General features: G+C 45.4%; 1 protein-coding gene across 3 annotated transcripts in view; it reads left to right on the top strand.

The window, feature by feature from the left end:
* The window catches only part of SUSD4 (sushi domain containing 4), a 243,224-nt gene that overhangs the window by 34,981 nt on the left and 188,361 nt on the right, over positions 1–19,882 (top strand). Inside the window, exons 1-2 of one of the 3 annotated variants that reach the window (XM_068279674.1) lie at positions 17,465–17,570; positions 18,148–18,316. In XM_068279674.1, the coding sequence (XP_068135775.1) occupies positions 18,187–18,316 (130 nt within the window). In that variant the 5' untranslated portion in view covers positions 17,465–17,570; positions 18,148–18,186. Of the gene's footprint in view, positions 1–17,464; positions 17,571–17,829; positions 17,956–18,147; positions 18,317–19,882 lie in introns of those variants that run through there. The other 2 variants (XM_068279672.1, XM_068279673.1) reach the window with 2 other exon arrangements.

Genomic DNA, 19,882 nt, shown 5'->3' with positions numbered 1-19,882 from the left:
GGACGCTTCTCTCTCTAGCCTCTGACGCGACTTCCTGTTTATACATATATCCTGTTTCCCATTTATACAGGAAGTCGCGTCAGAGGCTAGAGAGAGAAGCGTCCGCGCTGGAGCGCACGGAAGGTATGTAGCTGCCGCTGCCCGCCGCTGCACCTACATGGTTATTGAAGCTGGAGGGGAGAGCTCGAGGTGAGGGGGGGGGGGGGGACCGTCCCCCCTCCCCGCTGAGTGTGGCCATAGCTTTCCCCTCATGCTGCGACCCCTCCAGCCCCCCAAAACGGCGCTTAAAATTTCTGCAAGGGGGCCCAGTGGGTCTTACTTACGCCCCTGCGTCCAAGTTATAGTCTTTCAATGTGTGACATTAGGGGCACGTTATGCGACCTTAACGTCGTATCAAACGCACCGTCCCACTGTGAAAGAGGCCTTGGTACTAAAATTATACACATAATAAAGTGTTAAAGTACTAAAATTTAAAAGCGTGTTGACAGTTTAAAAATGGATTTGCTTATCTATGTCCCTCCCTTCCTCTAGCAAAGACAAACTGCGCACGTTTGCCAAAAGTAAAGTGACACTGAAGCAAAAAAAAGAGGTTATGATATAATAAATTGTATGTGCAGCATGGATAATTAATAGAACTTTAGTAGCAAAGAAAAGAGTCTCATATTTTTATTTTTAGTTATGTAGCTTTTTTTCATTCTCTAATATTTGCAGTTTACAAATTACACTCTGTATTTTAACCATTTCAGCCCGCGGGGATTTCTCACCTTATGCATCAGAGCAATTTTCACCTCCCATTCAATCGCTAATAACTTTATCGCTTCTTAACACAATTTATTGATCTATATCTTGTTTTTTCCGCCACTAATTAGGCTTTCTTTGGGTGGTACATTTTGCTAAGAATTATTTTTTTATAAATGCATTTTAACAGAATTAATAAGAAAAAATTGGAAAAAAATTCATTATTTCCCAGTTTTCGTCCATTATAGCTTTAAAATAATCCACGCTACCATAATTAAAACCTACCGTATGTATTTTATTTGCCCGTTTGTCTCGGTTATGACACCATTTCAATTTTGTCCCTATCACAATGTATGGCGCCAATATTTTATTTGGAATTAAAGGTGCATTTTTTCCGTGTTGCATCCATCACTATTTACAAGCTTATAATTTAAAAAATGTTCGTAGTATACCCTCTTCACATGCATATTTAAAAAGTTTAGACCCTTAGGTAGCTATTTGTTTTTTTGTTTCTTTCATAAAAATTTTTATTTGGGTAATATTTTGGTGTTGGAAATAAACAGTTAATTTTTAATGTTATTATATGTGTAAATTGTAATGTAAAAAATATGTAGATGTAGTTTTACTATTTGGCCACAAGATGGCCACCTTGAGTTTTTTTTTTTCTCTTTGTGCTTCTCGCTAACCGAAAGCACAAGGGGGACGTGGAAAATGGTATTTGCAGAAAGCTGAAGCCTCTAGTAAGAGCGCTTCGGTTTTTCTGCTGGGGACACGGATCGGTGATCGGGAACCATGTTCCCGTTCATTGATCCCAGGGCTACCGGCGGACAGCATGGGGGCGCGCCCGCGATCACATGCAGGAGCGCGCCGAAACGCGGCACCGCAGCAGAGCAGAAATGGTTAAATTATGAAACAGAACAGAAAAAGTATGACTTTTTGAACTTTCCTGCAGTAAAACATTAAACAAACAGCGAGAGACAGGTTGAGATAAGTGCTTCAGAAAACAGCACTGCAGCTGACCCTAGTTGGGTCGGAGAGGTCAGAGAAGCTCTTTTGCATAGATAACTGACATTTCTTAACTCTTCCTTTATTGGAAACAATATGAGACCCATATCTGTGCTACTAATGTTGTATTTTTTAGCTGTAGTACAAGTAGTTTACCAGTGTACAGAACTCAGCTGTCATCAGACATCTGACTTTGGTGGTGACAGGCGTGTGTGAGCAAAGTCAGTGTAGTAAAATTGATGCTTACCTCCCGCATTGTCTGCTCATCAGTCTCTTTCTCCTTTCCCACGTCCTGTTTGTCCACTGTGATCCAAAATATAATTCCAAACTGCGCCAATGTAATCATATATGTTGTTTTCCTGTTGGGGCCGGATTTAGGCCAAGGCCTTCTAGGCCATGGCCTAGCGCACCACAGGAGCAAGGGCACCAAAGCAGCAGGCTAAACTGGTGCAGCATTTGCAAGCTTGCAAATGTTGCAATGCAGGGAGATCAGGCGAGTGCCTAAATGCGGTACTCTGCTGCTAGCCACCTGTGCAGCAGCCACCTTGCTCTCTGTGCACGTTTTCATCGTGGCCGATGGCTATGGACTTGGGCAGCATTAGAGACGGAAAGGAAGAGGAAGCTTCTGCACTAAAAATTGAGCAGATAAATGAGTGACACTGATGGCTGCTGCAGTGTGAAGGTGAGTTGGCTACCTATACTGAAAGGGGGTGGGAAACGGAGGGATTAAGGGAGTCAGGAAAGGGGGGAGGGGTCATCTGGCTACCTATACTGGGGGGGGGGGGAGGGAGATCGACAGGCTACCTACTGTATACTAGAGGGATATGTGACTGTATCACACGATGGTATTGTTCTTATGTTTTTTACACATGTCTCTGGATTAAAATATAGTTTCTACGATATGAAGAGGTCTTGACTCTAACATTGTTGGAAGACTGCTGTGATATATTGACATATATTCGCTAGATCCCCCTGTTCTGTGAGGTGGCAACGTTCTGGTGAGCCCCATCACTGTTGGTGGGGGGTCCCCTGTCTTGTGAGGTGGTTTGTATGGGAATCTGGAATACCCATTCACGGGGGCCTTTCACCTTGTATGTTTTGCCATTATTGAAACAGTCACGCTATGGACAGTTTTTTGCTTTATTGTAGGAATACTGAATGATGGTGAGCGCAGCTGGAAAACTTTTTTGACATTTGTCCACAGTGATCGATGGGAGTCTCCGTCCTCCATTTTGAAAATGGCCATTACCTATAACAGCTTCCTGGTTAGCACACTGTTAAACTGTAACATCGCCCACTTGAGCCATAGGGAAACATGGATATTATCTTGCTTATCAGTTGTCCTTTCAGTTATGACAGCAACTGATATATAACTGACAGCCACTGATATATTTCAGTTCTGACAAAATATTGTCAGAATTGGAAGGGATCGTTGATACAAGAAAACAGTGAGCTTCTGAGAGGAACAGATGGCAACGTAAGTATGAAATATTAGTGTGCAGGTACATCATGTGTTCATTTTAATTTTTTCCGGTTTCCTTTAAGCGGCTGCAAGCGGCGCATAGCATTTACTAAGTGCGCCTCCCCCATCCCCAAGGGGTTATGGAATAAAAGTTTGCTGCTAGCAAATCCATGTCACAGTGAATTCCATCACTAAACCCGCCCCAAACAATACTAAAATATGGTATCATCGCCGTGAATGAAGCTAAACTTTAAATACTTTTCTTTGTTGTCTGAATTATGTCCTTTATTAGTGTAAATATGAATTGGTGCATATGAATATTTAACACTTACCACCTGTGGTTCTCAGGCAAGCAGCCAGCCAGCTCCAAGCAGACTCGAAAATAATGATCTCGGAAGCTCAGCCGACATATGGGAATAACCCATCTATCGCATAATCCGCAAAACGTATCCAAGCTTTATATCAAGCACCGCTTTCAGGCTGTCACCCCTGTATTCCGCATGAGGCTGCGATGCAAATATCATGCATTAAACTGGTTGATCTCACGTGCACCTGACCTGCAGGTGACCATTAGTATTTTTCAGGCTGCATAATCACCCTGTTCAGGGGGCTCCGCAGTGTTACTTGGAGAGCTCTCTGCACTGTTCCCAAGCAGGGTCGGAGCCTTTTCAAGCTACATGGAGTGTGTGTACGGACCTGAGATAATAGCCAGGGAGGATCTCACTGTTCTCATCTGTCTCCTCAGCAATCTCCATACAGACAGGCATGCAGGGATGTGCTGAGCAGCGTGTCTGGTACTATGGAAAGGGAGGAGGGAGCCTTGTGTACATGAGGAGAAATCTACACTAATTGGCCTAAAATTAGAGACACCCCTTATTTGAAAGTAAACCAGTCCAATGGTGAAGTAGAGTGATGTAACAACGTAGAGGAATGCTCAGCTTTAGATGATATAGTTACCACAGAATTTAATGTCAAAACAGGTAAGACAAAAGGTTTAAAGAGAAACCGTTACCAAGAATTGAACTTCACCCCAATCAGTAGCTGATACCCCCTTTCCCATGAGAAATCTTTACCCTTTCTCAAACGGATCATCAGGGGGCATACAGTAAAAAATGGCGCACCGTTCTGCCGATCATAAAACGCTATTTACCGTTTTAATGTAAATACATTAAACCAGTGAATAGCGTTTTAGAAAACAGCGGAACAGTGCGCCATTGAAGAATGCAGGGAGCTAGTCAGGCATAGGGGGTCGGGCTGGAGAGGCAGCGGGCTGGAGGGAGGATTACGTAGCATTGGTATACATTACCTTGTTCCGGCCGGCGATCGCTCCTTCACTTCATAGCTTGCAGGAGTCCTGCATCCAGCCAATCACGATGCGGCTTTAGTTTCCACATGGTGATTGGCTGCATGCAGGACTCCTGCAAGCTATGAAGTGAAGGAACGATCGCCGGCCGGGACAAGGTAATGTATACCAATGTTACCTAATCCCACTCCCTCCACCCCGCTGCCTCTCCAGCCCGACCCCCGCTGCCAGCCTACTGCCCGCTGCCTCTCCACCCTGACCCTGCTGCCAGCCCACTGCCCGCTGCCTCTCCAGCCTGATCCCTGTTAAAAAAAATGTTAACATATAAAACGATAAATATAGTTTTAAGTTAACTACTGCAGCACCATTCTGACACTATTGCCATTTTTGCCTGTCCCGCAACAGGGGGGTCTGTATGGCTAATATTGTGGTGAACCCCCACCCCCACAGTGTGATGCCAAGACCATGGTCCTGACAGTTTTCCTGTCTGTGAACATCATTGCATTGTCTGCCGCTGTGCATATGCTGCACTTGTGTTAATCACTGATGGACCAACGCTGTGAATGTGCTGCAGTTGTGGCTTGTGGTAATCACTGATGGTCTGCCGCTGTGAGGGCTGGAACCCACAAGAGCGGTTTTTTGAGCATTTTGGCAGCGCTGCGATACGCTAGCGTTTTGCCAAAACGCTCAGCTGATGTTAATGGATGGGGCAACTTCCACAGGAGCGTTTGCGTTTCCCAGAAACGCAAACGCAGGACCTGCAGCATTTTGGGAGCGTTAGCACTTCAATGTAAAGTATTGAAACGCTAGCGGAAACGCTCAGCAAAACCTAAACTGAGCGGTTTTGCTAGCGTTTTGCGGTTCAGCACACTGTAACAAAATGAAAAATAATTCACAGGACCAATCAGGATAAAAACGTGAAACGCAAAACGCTACACAACCGCTGAGGAAAAAAATACACTGTTGCAAAACGCGACCGAAAACTCGCATGAATCCGCTTGCAAACCACTCATGCAAAACGCTAGCGGTTGCGTTTTGCGTTTGCGGATTTCAGTGGGTTCAAGGCCTTAATGTGCAACAGTTGTGGCCTGCATTAGCTAGATCAGGCAAACTTGGCCCTCCAGCTGTTAAGGAACTACAAGTCCCACAATGCATTTGCCTTTATGAGTCATGACTGTGGCTGTCAGACTCCTGCAATGCATTGTGGGACTGGTAGTTCCTCAACAGCTGGAGTACCAAGTTTGCCCATGCCTGAGCTAGATTCTACCTGGTAGTTCATTTTCAATTCAGAATTTTCAAAGTAGGTCACAAGCTAAAAAAAGTGTGGCCACCTCTGCTCTAAAGAGATCATTTATATTTCTTTATGCCTTATCCTACCCGAGGTGACGCACTCAGATCTGGTGTGAAGATGGACTTGACTTGCCTGGGAATAATGATTATAGTCATTTAGTCTTGAGATGAGTTCAGTTTCGTGCAGTGGTTGTTTGCTCTGCTCTCTGAGCTCCTCAAATACTAGTTATCAGCTTGATTGAGCATTCGTCTGATTGCAGCAAAACTTCAGCCCTAATTCTCGGGTTCTCTGTAATACATTAAAATATTAAAATAAAATGCACTCACAAGCCAATGATAAAAGTGCCCATATCAGTAAAAAAAAAGTTCCCACACTGCCGTCTTAAAGGATACTTTAGTGCTAAAAATATGGCAAAAATGATGCCTACTGTGTGTGTGGGGAGCAGTACAGAGGCTGAGCGCACCTCCCTTGCCATGGCGTCACCCCCCGTTTTCCTGAAAACGTTTTGAAGTTCTAGTCGGTGCCCTCTGACCCAGATATACACTGCGCATGCTCAGTATGTCCACTTGGGCATCTTGTGGCGCGCTCCCTGCCGACCTCAAGAACAGTGCGCGTGGGTAACAGTAAAAAAGGGCGCAGGAGGCTAGTGGACAAATCGGGCGCCGCCATTTACTCCTATAATAATTATCGTTTAATGGGCGCCGAACAGGAAAAAAGGGCGCCCGAGAATGATAACGTTTTCCAACGGCGCCCGAAGATTTTTCATGTTTTATAACTGCTTGTGATGATTTACGTTTCTTATTTCAATAAAACATTATTTTAAATGTTATCCCTAACTGTTAGTAAAACATTATTATTCACAAAACAAAGCGATCAGTACGTAATGTAAATTGTAATATATTTTATCCCTTACTGTTTTTAAAACATTATTCTACACACAATACAGTGAGCACTAAGGAGGGTCTTAGGTTTAGGCACCAACAGGGTGGTCTTAGGTTTAGGCACCAACAGTGGGGTCTTAGGTTTAGGCACCAACAGGGGGTCTTAGGTTTAGGCACCAACAGGGGGGTCTTAGGTTTAGGCACCAACAGGGGGTCTTAGGTTTAGGCACCAACAGGGGGGTCTTAGGTTTAGGCACTAAAAGGGGGGTCTTAGGTTTAGGCACCAACAGGGGGGTCTTAGGTTTAGGCACCAACAGGGGGGTCTTAGGTTTAGGCACTAACAGGGGGGTCTAGGGGTTAGGGGTAGGTACAGGGAGGGTTACTTAGGCACCAACAGGGGGGGGTCTTAGGTTTAGGCATCAACAGGGGGGTCTAGGGGTTAGGGGTAGGTACAGGGAGGGTTACTTAGTAATTTTTTTTTTAAACGTTATTATACGTTTCACTATTTAAACGGAAGATTAACGTTTTTACAATTGCCGATTTAATGCACATTATTTAATGATTTATAACTTTATAAAACATTAATTTATTTTAAACGAAATACAGTACAATACATTTTTAAACGTTATCCATGCTTATCGTTTAAAACCCCGCGCCCTTTTTTCCCAGCGCCCCTTTTTAACGTACGCGTGCGCGTGTGCCAGGTAAGTCTTCCCACTGACATATTGTGCATGTGCCGACCCCTGACCAGGTCTTCAGAATGGGCCGCTTTGCAGGAAAAGGGAGGGTGACGCTACGACAAGGGAGGTGCAGAACCTTCTGCACCACTCCACATACACAGTAGGTGTCATTTGTGCCATATTTTTAGTGCTAAGGTATCTTTTTGAAGAAGAGGCCTGTTTTGAGTTTTTAAAGGATAACTGAAGTGAGAAGACTATGGAGACTGCAATGTTTATCAGTTGCCTGGCAGCCCTGCTGGTCTGTTTGGTTGCAGAAGTGCTTGAATAACATCAGAAACAAGCGTGCAGCTAATGTCAGATCGGACAATAATGTCAGAAACACCTGATCTGCTGCATGCTTGTTCAGGGGCTATGGCTAAAAGTATTAGAAGCAGAGGATCAGCACGGCTGCCAGGCAACTGGTATTGCTTAAAAGGAAATAAATATGGCAGCCTCCATATCTCTCTTGCTTCAGTTGTCCTTTAAAGGACACCCGAGGTGAAAATAAACTAATGAAATAAACAATTGTATCTATCCTCCTTCAGTTGTCATTTAAAGGTGCAAGGTAAGTGGATAAGGCTGGATAATACTGAAATACATCCAACAAGAGGGACAGTAATCCCATAAAGCCCATTATTCTGTTCTGTGATGGAATCAGCATTGGGTGCTGGTACAGTGCCTGCGGAATTTGATGCAGGCGACTGACACACAGAGATTAATCAAGCGCAGTTGCTGTTCCTTTTTAAAGGATACCCGAACTGACATGTGACATGAGGAGATAGACATGGGTATGTACAGTGCCAGGCACACAAATAACTATGCTGTGTTCCTTTTTTTTCTTTCTCTGCCTGAAAGTGTTAAATATCAGGTATGTAAGTGGCTGACTCAGTCCTGACTCAGACAGGAAGTGACTACAGTGTGACCTCCACTGATAAGAAATTCCCCTTTTTACCTCTTTCTTGCTCTCAAAAGCCATTTTCTGCTAGGAAAGTGTTTTATAGTTGGAATTTCTTATCTGTAAGGGTCACACTGTAGTCACTTCCTGTCTGAGTCAGGACTGAGTCAGACACTTACATACCTGATATTTAACTCTCTCAGGCAGAGAAAGAAAAAAAGGAACACAGCATAGTTATTTGTGTACTAGGCACTGTACATACACATGTCTATCTCATCATGTCACATGTCAGTTCGGGTATTCTTTAAGGTGCAGCTATGCTATTCAGTAAGTGCATTTGAGCGCGTGTTGTTGCGTCAATGTATTCAGAATTACCATCACCAAAGCCCCATACACACGCTCAACAGAGGTCTTATATGCAGCATTATTATAAAACAACTTTTGTTGTAAAACAAGTTGAAACAACCAAAAAAGTTGCTTGCTATTGTTCACACACCTGATAAGACATCAATCCCACAGTTGGATTGACGTCTTATCAATCTTATCAGTTGTGTAGCAGAGTTCCCCAACCCTGTCCTCAAGGCCCACCAACAGTACATGTTTTGTAGAAAACCACAAACATTTACAGGTGGGGTAATTAGTGTTGATTAACCACCTCTGGGGATTTCCACAAAACATGCACTGTTGGTGGGCCTTGAGGACAGGGTTGGGGAACACTGGACTGTAAACAATAGCAAGAATTTTTTTTTGGTTGTTTCAACTTGTTTCACAACAAAAGTTGTTTGATAATTGTGTTGCATAAAAGACAGCTGTTGAGCGTGTGTATGGGGCTTAAGACCAGGCCCGGATTTACCTCACAGGAGCCTATAGGCACAGATGTCCTGGCACCCTAGACTTCTCCCTCCATGAACCTCCAACCCCGCCGAACTGCACCGCAAGTGTGCTGGCTGGCCCAGCTGTCACTTCTTCCTTACTTCCCTTGCTCGTCATAAGTAGTTACAGGTGCCCCTTAGTATTAGGTAGCCAGAGGTGCCCTCAGTATTAAGTTGCCTCGGATGGAAACGAGATCTCATCAGTGGAATGCCGAGCGCTGGGCAAGTTATCTTTCATTTACACTCCACTCAGGACTCTGCATAGGGAAGGTGGGTGGAAGGTGCTCGAGGAGCAGAGTGAGCCGCCTTTCTATCATCAGGCGCCTGTAGGCATGTGCCTACTGTGCCTTATGGTAAATACAGCCCTGTTTAAGACTGTCAGCTGGTGGAGGGTGTATTCAAATTGGTGTCGTACAGTATTACACTATCTCTTGTCTGTTTGTTTTTTTGAGTGAACAAGTATTGAAAATAACGGAGCTTGATATGGAGTTGGAGTAAAAACCACCAGGGACATCATTGGTTGTATAGGCTTTATTAATCAGACTGAAAATTGATGATTGTTAAAGAGAACCCGAGATGGCTTTTTTTGTACTAAAAAACATACTACCTGATCCGGGTGGTAAGCTGTCACAGGTAGCGTCCATTCCTGCTGCTCCCTGATACCCCCTCCCTGAAGCCTTTCAGACGCTGCACTCTGAGCTCTCATCCGAGAAGCTCAGAAAGGTGGGTAACGGGCAGCAATAGGCGGCAAAGAGCTAGTGAGAGAAGTGAGGGGGCGTTTTTGACACCCAGAGTGGGCGTTTTGCAGGAGTGCCTCTCCTGCAAGGAACGCCCCTTCCCCCACGAGATTGCCAACAAGCTGCATGTTGGCAATTTTTTTGGGGGTGTAACAGCGTGGCGCGGGGCAGGTGGGCAGAGCATAGGGAACACAGGGTCATGTCATGGAGCAGGGAACATGCCTCTGTGTCCGATCTGCCCCTTCTGCACTGCCTCGGGTACACTTTAAGCGCCCTCTACTTAGGCAAGTATCAAACCTGGAGTGAGTTTTTCACTTTAGGTTTACTTAAAAAGTGAACCTCCAGACTAAAAATCTACTCAGCAGAACTGAAAAGGCTTGGTGTTTCTTTAACAGTTTCACAGCATCAGAACTTTGTTTTTCTTACCAAAGCATCATTTTTAGCTGCATTTTTAGCTAAGCTCCACCCATCAAGAAAAAAAGCCTGGGCTTTTTTCCCTGATGCTGTGCAGAGCATGATGGGATTTCCTATGTTGTTATTCACATTGCCTAGCAACTGGGAGAGGTGCTCAGGACACAGGACAGTTGGAACTGTGTCTCATGCCCCCTGTCACCTCCTTTCAACCAAAAAGCTGGCTGCCATCATGAAATCAAACATATGCCTGTTCTTTTAAAACAGTGTGGGTAAGAGATTATATTACCTATCTATTTTAATTAACATAACTAATGTAACTTAATGACAGTATGTTTGTTTAGGCTGAAGTTCCTCTTTAAATATTTATTTCTGGGAATAATGATTATGTGTTTTTTTTTATAAAAATTTGGACTTTCCTATTATTAGTTAAGAGAAGTTCTCGCTGTGATTATACATGTGATGTTTTTGTACGGCTGACAATGCTGGCCAAGCTCGTTTCATCTCTGATAGATGTCGATTTTTATTCGGTAATAGGCAAAACAAAGGTGACAAAATAAGAACAATAGATTAACTGTAATCTTTTTCAGTTATGTCAAATTAAAGAACTAGAAAATGTTAATTTACTTTCGATTAGATTGTGTTAAATTATTGAAGTGAGTTTCACATTCCTTTCTCATCATTTTAAAATTAATAGTTTAACTTGCGGATCCTTGGTACGTTTATCTACGCCTCCTCTGTACTTCATCTCCGGATCAGGGGCGTAGATAAACGTCTGTTTGTTATCACCGTGCGTGCAATCGCAGGCTCTCACGTGTGCGCACCCGGCTCCATCCCGTTGTTACGTGATTGGTGAACGGGAACAGCTGTACCCAAACCCCATCACAATACCTGTGATGAATGAAAGGCGGCATCAGTGAGACAATGGCATTCATTAACAAAGTGAAGTAAAACAGCTACACATAATATTTCCTGTGTACTGTTCATAGCACACAGGCATTAAGTGTGGTGCCATCTTGTGGCCAAAAAGTAAAAATGCACCCTCATACACTGTTATATATAAAATAAATATATGATTATTTTTTTTAACCCCTTTCACCGCTACCCCATAGTCACCAAATTAAAATACTTGTAAAAAAAATAAATAAAACATAAATAGACATCATTTTAAAAAAATTCATAAATAGTTACCTTAGGGACTTTTAAATATGTATGTCATGAGGGTATATAACTGTTATTTTTGTAAATAAGGGCTTGTAATTGTTGATATGATATAAAAATAAAAACACTAATCAGAAAAAAATACATCTTTATTTCCAAATAAAATATTATCGCTATAAATTGTACTAGGGACACAATTTAAGCGTTGTAATAACTGGAACTCATGGGCCTATTCAGTAAGGAGTTCAAGGCAAGACTCCCTAACACTGCAGGGGGGGCCTCAAGGTAATGCATTAAAGCGGACCTGAACTCAGAACCTCCTCTCTGCTCTAAAAGATAAGCAACAGTATAATAACCTTTAAAGAAAAACAATCCTTTGTTACAACTTACAGAACTCCTGCAATAAATCTGCAGTGTCTACTTCCTGCTTTCATGGAAGCAGACAAAGGGTTAAAAGACACCCCAAGCAAAAATAAATTAATGAAATAAACAATTGTATCTATCTTCCTTCTGCTAAAAATGACTTTTTAAGATATTCCACGGTTTTATTTTATGTTTAAATCTACTTTTTACGTTTTAACTGTTTTATTGTTTTTGCTCAATGACACATTCATTGAGGTATGCCAGAGCTAAAACCTATGAACTATTGACTCTTTATCTCTTTCCTGCTCTCAAAAGCCATTTTCTGCTAGGAAAGAGTTTTATAGTTGGAATTTCTTATCAGTGGGGGGTCACACTGTAGTCACCTCTTGTCAGGACTGAGTCAGCCACTTATATGCCTGATATTTAACTCTTTCAGGCAGAGAAAGAAAAAAGGAACACAGCATAGTTATTTGTGTGCCTGGCACTGTACATACCCATGTCTATCTCATCATGTCACATGTCACTTCGGGTATCCTTTAACATCCTGTTAGCTGTGACTGCCAAATGTCTGTGCTGACACAGCGGAGGGATCAAATTACACTTGTGATTACTTGAAGATGAGGGGGAATTAGAGAGGCTCTTCTCTCTAAATACATACAGGGTGCATTTCTCTGTTTCCTTGTGCCCTGTGCAAGAGGTCAGGTCCACTTTAATACCATATTGACTGTAAAGAGGGCAAAGATATCAGATATGAAAATCCAGCTTCAGACTATATTTAAAATATCTGCATCATCTAATAGGTAAAACTGTTTCTGGATTTCTCTACAATCTCTACAATTTTTTTTTTATTCCTTTGCCTACACGACTTGACACATTCCAATCTGGTATGAAGATGGACTTGACTTGCCAGGGAATAATGATTATAGTCATTTTATCCTGAGATGAGCTCAATTTTGCGCAGTGGTTGTTTGCCCTGCCCTCTGAGCTCCTCAAATACTAGTTATTAGCTTGATTGAGCATGTGTCTGATTTCAGCAGAAATCCAGCCCTAATATCGATGGTGCCGCTGCGGCTGGCATTTCACTGCCGAGTACGGTATATAACTATGTGCATGTGCTGCAGTTGTGGCTTGTGGTAATCACTGATGGACTGTTGCTGTGCATGTGCTGCAGTTGTGGCTTGGGGTAATCACTGATGGACTGCCGCTGTGCATGTGCTGCAGTTGTGGCTTGTGGTAATCACTGATGGACTGCCGCTGTGCATGTGCTGCAGTTGTGGCTTGGGGTAATCACTGATGGACTGCCGCTGTGCATGTGCTGCAGTTGTGGCTTGTGGTAATCACTGATGGACTGTTGCTGTGCATGTGCTGCAGTTGTGGCTTGTGGTAATCACTGATGGACTGTTGCTGTGCATGTACTGCAGTTGTGGCTTGTGGTAATCACTGATGGGCTGCCGCTGTGCATGTGCTGCAGTTGTGGCTTGTGGTAATCACTGATGGGCTGCCGCTGTGCATGTGCTGCAGGTGTGGCTTGTGGTAAATATTAATGGACACCCGCTGTGCATGTGCTGCAGTTGTGGCTTGTGGTAATCACTGATGGACTGTTGCTGTGCATGTACTGCAGTTGTGGCTTGTGGTAATCACTGATGGTCTGCCGCTGTGCATGTGCTGCAGTTGTGGCTTGTGGTAATCACTGATGGGCTGCCGCTGTGCATGTGCTGCAGTTGTGGCTTGTGGTAATCACTGATGGGCTGCCGCTGTGCATGTGCTGCAGGTGTGGCTTGTGGTAAATATTAATGGACACCCGCTGTGAATGTGCTGCAGTTGTGGCTTGTGGTAATCACTGATGGACGGCCACTGTGCATGTACTGCAGTTGTGGCTTGTGGTAATCACTGATGGACTGCCGCTGTGCATGTGCTGCAGTTGTGGCTTGTGGTAATCACTGATGGACTGCCGCTGTGCATGTGCTGCAGTTGTGGCTTGTGGTAATCACTGATGGACTGCCGCTGTGCATGTGCTGCAGTTGTGGCTTGTGGTAATCACTGATGGACTGCCGCTGTGAATGTGCTGCAGTTGTGACTTGTGGTAATCACTGATGGACTGCCGCTGTGCATGTGCTGCAGTTGTGGCCTGCATTAGCTAGATCAGGCAAACTTGGCCCTCTAGCTGTTAAGGAACTACAAATCCCACAATGCATTTGCCTTTATGAGTCATGACTGTGGCTGTCAGACTCCTGCAATGCATTGTTGGACTTGTAGTTCCTCAACAGTACCAAGTTTGCCCATGCCTGAGCTAGATTCTACCTGGTAGTTCATTTTCAATTCAGAATTTTCAAAGTAGGTCACAAGCTAAAAAAGTGTGGCCACCTCTGCTCTAAAGAGATCATTTATATTTCTTTATGCCTTATCCTACCCGAGGTGACGCACTCAGATCTGGTGTGAAGATGGACTTGACTTGCCTGGGAATAATGATTATAGTCATTTAGTCTTGAGATGAGTTCAGTTTCGTGCAGTGGTTGTTTGCTCTGCTCTCTGAGCTCTTCAAATACTAGTTATTAGTTTGATTGAGCATGTGTCTGATTTCAGCAGAAATCCAGCCCTAATATCGATGGTGCCGCTGCGGCTGGCATTTCACTGCCGAGTACGGTATATAACTATGCCGCTGGCGCTGGTGTATGGCTCTCACACACAAGCAATGCTCTGAGAGGTCAGGGGTGTAGCTACTGCTATACAGAGGTGGATTACACTGTACCTGAGATGGATGGTAATTATAGTGGATTACAGTGTACCTGAGATAAGGTATTTATACTTGCCGGGTGCTTCCTCCAGCCCCATTAGATGCGTGGGGTCCCTCGCTGTCTTCTCCGGCCGATCCGTTCTCTGGTAAATAATCTGGCCAGTTGTGCGCTTCATCTCATGGATGGCCCGGCCGCACGCACACCCCTGCCACGCTCCCGTATCCAGGAGCGTTCTGTGTTTGCACAGTACTACGCCACGGGGGGTTGGCACATGGCCGGGCCGCGCATGCACAGAAGAGAGGGATTTTAAAGCGGTATAAAACACAACATAACATTATCTCTAGTTCCGATTCGTCCAGCTTTCCCGGCATTGAGCTTTTCTGTCCTGTGTTTAACCCTTTGAACGCATGCACAGAAGAGAGGGATTTTAAAGCGGTATAAAACACAACATAACATTATCTCTAGTTCCGATTCGTCCAGCTTTCCCGGCATTGAGCTTTTCTGTCCTGTGTTTAACCCTTTGAATGCTGTTCTAGTAAAAAAAAAAAATGCTGGTAGTATATAATATACTGTAAATAATGTTTTAGAGCATAGAAGAATGGCTGGGTTTTATTCCACTTTAAGAGAGGACAGTAAGGGGGGGTCACTCATAGGGCTGGAGGAAACCCCAGGTAAGTATAAATACCCCCGTATCATCCATCTCAGGTTCTTCTTTAAGATGTTATGGACCACTAGGCAAGGTAGCAGATCTGATGCCCCCTTGTGGTCCGTTTGGTAAGCTGAAGTGGAGAGAGGTCAGAGAAGGTGGCAGGTGGGTCCCTTGACACCCACTAGGCCCCGAGCACCTGCCTAGGTTGCCTGGTGAATAATACTGCTCTGTTGCCATATGAGCTGCCATTGGGGCCCTGAAGCAGGGGGACCCATATCATTGTTAATGCATTCCCTGCACCTTGACTTTCCCACTGGACATCTCGATCATTTCTGATTGCAAGGGCGCCACAATTAACATGGCAATCGCCGTGCCTTTTTTCCACTGCTTTGAATATTAGCCAAATGCACGGCATGCAGCATTTTGTGATTGGTCAAAAATGTTCTGTTGGAAATGGCAGGTGCGCAGTGTGAACATTGGACTCTATAATCACATTGAACGCATGCAGCGTAAAAAGAGACAATTGCAATCAGTGCATTTGTGATGCTGATCGCGATTTTCAGTGGAAAAGGGGCCTTCTTGCGTTCCAGGGATGGTGTTTCCGTCGGGGCCTCCAAGTCTGGAACTGTAACGGCTAGTGGGATATATGTAAAATAACCGATATTGAACTAAAGTCAGTTGCTAATTCCGATAGTAAAATATATGTAATTTTTACCAATATTTTAGTAACACCAAACCTAACAGTGGCACACGAGCCCTCCTCTACTGATGCCTAACGCTAAGGGCCTGAGCCCACTAGATGCCTAACGCTAAGGGCCTGAGCCCACTAGATGCCTAACGCTAAGGGCCTGAGCCCACCAATTCAGTTGTGTGCAGTTGTGTCCGCTTTTCAGCATCTGTAACAGTGATATGTTGCTGAAAAGCGGACACAACTGCGCACAGCTGCATTAGTGGGCTCAGGCCCTAATGGAACCCCCTCCCCATCCCACACTGATGACCGAACCCTAACATACACCCCACCACAAAATCCACCAATAATCAACATTAGGGCCCTTTTCCACTAGCAGTCGCTAGCGTTCACGCTGAACGCTAGCGATTGCTGAATCGCAAAAGTCGGGAAACCTCCGGCGATTGCATTCACGATTTTGCTATGCACTGTACTGCATAGCAAAATTGCGGCAAAGATCGCTCCGCGGCGCGATCGCGTTTGACAAAAAAACGAATCGCGGTAGTGGAAATACCCTACCGCGATTCCTATGTTATTTAGCAAACCCTAGCGATTGTAAAATCGCTTGCGGTTTGCGATTTTTCGATTCAGCTAGCGCAAACGCGCTAGTGGAAAAGGGCCCTAAATCTCACCCTATCCTCACACAAACTATGCATAACCCTAAGCGACACCCCCTCCCCTACCGCAAAACCCGCCCATATCTGCATCATCTTTGCTGCTGCCACTACCGACCCCACGTCCGGCGCTCAAATTACTTTATCAGCACCAGCTGTTGCAATTTTGCGCTTACCAGTATGCAACTTAATCTGGTACACAAATTTCCAAGCAGGCACCGCTATATCTGCAATTAGCATTGCGGTCTATGCACCACCTATTTTACCAGGTGGCTGATGGTACCCGCATTACCTGCCTCGAAATAAAAGTGGGACCCAGGTACATTTTTCTCAGGGCGCCCATTTTACTTCCAGCTGTCTTTGAAGCAACAGCGAGTGACTGTACATCTCCCATGTACTGGAGGTGCGTGCATTGCTATGCCCAGTAACCATTGTTGCCAACTCATCCCTTTAAATACTGACACATATGAATTATACAGGTTTTGTGGCTAGGTAGATGCAGTCAAGGCACTGATTATGTGCAAATAGCCCCAGGACCTGTATAACTTAGATGAGTCAGTAATTAAAGGGATGAGTTGGCAACACTGCCAATAACATGCAGTCATTGTGTCTAGGTCTGGGGTCATATCATAGGTTTTAGCTACTACACGGGCAGAGCAGAGGTGGTAAGCTTGTCAGTGTATTGTAGAATGACAGGTTCTCTTTGTAGCCCCTCTGCACTCGCTCATTGTGTCTGATGAAGGTTATCAGTGCGCAGCAGCAGCCTGCAGAGCAATAGAGCTGCATCATGTTGGGTTCCCCCAGTTCTTACCTGTGCGCGCGCGCTCCCTGCTGCTTTCAGGACCCTGGAGAGCGTCGCGCACGCGCGCTCCCGCGCAGCCAGCAGAGCCCCGGGGGCGCGCCTCCCAGGTGAAGCTTCAAGCTACAATGTAGCAAGCCGGAGAAGCGGCAGAAGAGGGGATTTGCGCGTGCTGGAGGAGGAGCCCCCCCGGCTGTGTCTGCTGCAGGTAAATCTCATCGAGGGAGGGGGGTGTGTGTGGGGGGGAAGGTTGTTGTTAACCCCACAGATGCTGGAGAGAAGTGACAGCACTCACTGCAGGCAAGCAAGCTGCACTCCAACCACGAGAGGTGTTAATAAGGAGGAGGCTCTCCTCTCTTGTGTTCCCCTTGACCTTATCAGGATGCAATATCCGTGCAGAGGGGGAGGGCAGAGCCGTGCATGTCTGATCAGGGGGGAGGGGCTGTGCTCCTGAGCTGTCACTGTACTGTATGGGGAAGAGGCACAGGCAGGAGGACACACCATGAGATGAGACACACACAGATGACATAGGAGCAATGCAACCCTCTCTGCACATTGCACACAGCACAAGCTGGCTGGCCAGTTTCTGACAAGTGAGTTTTCCCCATCTCCCAGCCCTGGGCTGCATGGTGCATGATAAGTCCTTGCTGTACATGCTATTGTCTGCACCGAGAGGGGGGGGGGGGGGGGGGGTAGTGCACCTATATGGGGAGGCTGCTTTGTATGCCGGGGATCCCAGTGCCAGGGCTGCTGAGCGAGCGTCTAACCTCTGTGTCCTCCCGCAGGTCTGGCCGTGGGGCTCGGATGCCTGGACTGGCTGAAAGATGTGTAATGGAATGAGCGGAGCCGGGGGACCCCCGTCCTTTCTAGGTCAGCAGCAGCAGCAGACCGTGCTGGCTCTGCTGCTGTGGGTACAGCTGGCACTCTGCTTCGGTCCAGTGCAGCTCTCCGCAGGTAAGTCCACCAATCCATTCTCCTTCTCTTAAGTGGCGGGTGTAACTTTTTATGAAGTGACCTCTACTTCTGACTTCAGAGTGACAGTGTTATCAAGATTATGTTGTTGACAGCGCGAGGTTAATTTACTTAGGTTCTGAAATTCAGGTCAGATCCTCGCCTATGGAGAGGGTAGGCTGTGGATCCCAAAGAGCATTCCCGGTCCGCCCTCGTTTCACCGCTGGGCCCCCATTGAAGTTGCTTTCCTATGGCATTCCTCAATAAATACAGTTTTATACCTTTTACACAAAGATGTCTTAAAACATAACCTTTGATAAATAGTTTTAAAATCATTAAGCTTGTAAAATGTTCCCGTAACTTAAAGGAATACTTAAGGGAAAAAAAAAAATGACATTTACTCACCCGGGGCATCCCTCAGCCCCCTGAAGCTGTAAGCTATAGCAGCATATAGCGAGTGGGAACGCGGAAAATCAGCCGCGTTCCCAGCCTGTCGGCGGCTGTCGCCGAACCCGGAAGTAGCCGCCGGCGGGGACAGGACGATCGGAGCGGGGCTGCGAGGGCACCATCCAGCTTCAGGGGGCTGAGGGATGCCCCGGGTGAGTAAATGTCATTTTTTTTTTCCCTTAAGTATTCCTTTAATTGATAGAGGGAAGAGAAATTCACAGAACCCTATGAGTGAGGTTATATAAATCCTTACATCGTAGGTAACCCTTCTTTCCCAGACTGTATCTTATCTAAACATATGTCATCCCACCATACAACTCAACATGTTTCACCCTGTAAAAAAATAGGGGCTTCGTCAGGGGTACTATAACAAAGTGCTAGACTGCTCAAAAGTGCTATACAGACATATTATATATACAGACATTAGACATGGAAAACAAAAACAGCAAGCGTGTCATAGCCTCAATGCTATTATAACAGGCATTGGGATTCCTCGACAGGGCTCGGAGGTACTTGCGAAGTGCTTCCTAAGTTGAGCGCATCTCTTCTGCACATGCATAAGTTAGGACTCGCACATGCTCAGTACGAATCCATTAGTCTACAGATGTACTCGGGGACACGAGTTCTTCTGAAGACTGCCCAAGGAGTCCCGAAGAGGTAAGCCACCAAGCTGGCTGAAGAAGAATGTCACCAGGAGACCCTGCTGGAACAAGGGGATGAAGAGATGACCGTGAAGGCTCTATGGCAGGGGTGTCAAACTCAATCACATAAAGGGCCAACATCTAAAACATCAACAAAGTCATAGGCCAGATTGTTTATTAAAGTAAATATGAAGCCGTTTTAAAATTAAAAAATCAGATTCTTACCTAGGAAGAGGGAAGGCTCTGTGTCCTATAGAGCCTTCCTGTTCCTCTCTTCATTCCCCTGCAGGCTCCTCCGTTTAATTCTCCCACCGCCAGAGGTGTCGGAAGACTACAGGAGCACGACTGCACACGAAAGACGGCGACTCTGTACTATGTGTGTGCGAGAGAGTGTCGCTCGCGCGTGCTCAGTGTGGAGCGGCCCGAGTGCTCCTGAACACTTCCGAAGCACAACCATAGCGGAAGCAGTCTCCGACCCATA

Source organism: Hyperolius riggenbachi, chromosome 4, assembly GCF_040937935.1.
Source record: "Hyperolius riggenbachi isolate aHypRig1 chromosome 4, aHypRig1.pri, whole genome shotgun sequence".
NCBI classification, from domain to species: Eukaryota; Metazoa; Chordata; class Amphibia; order Anura; family Hyperoliidae; genus Hyperolius; species Hyperolius riggenbachi.
The sequence above is the reverse complement of the archived record's forward strand: the minus strand, read 5'-3'. Positions and strand labels throughout refer to the sequence as shown.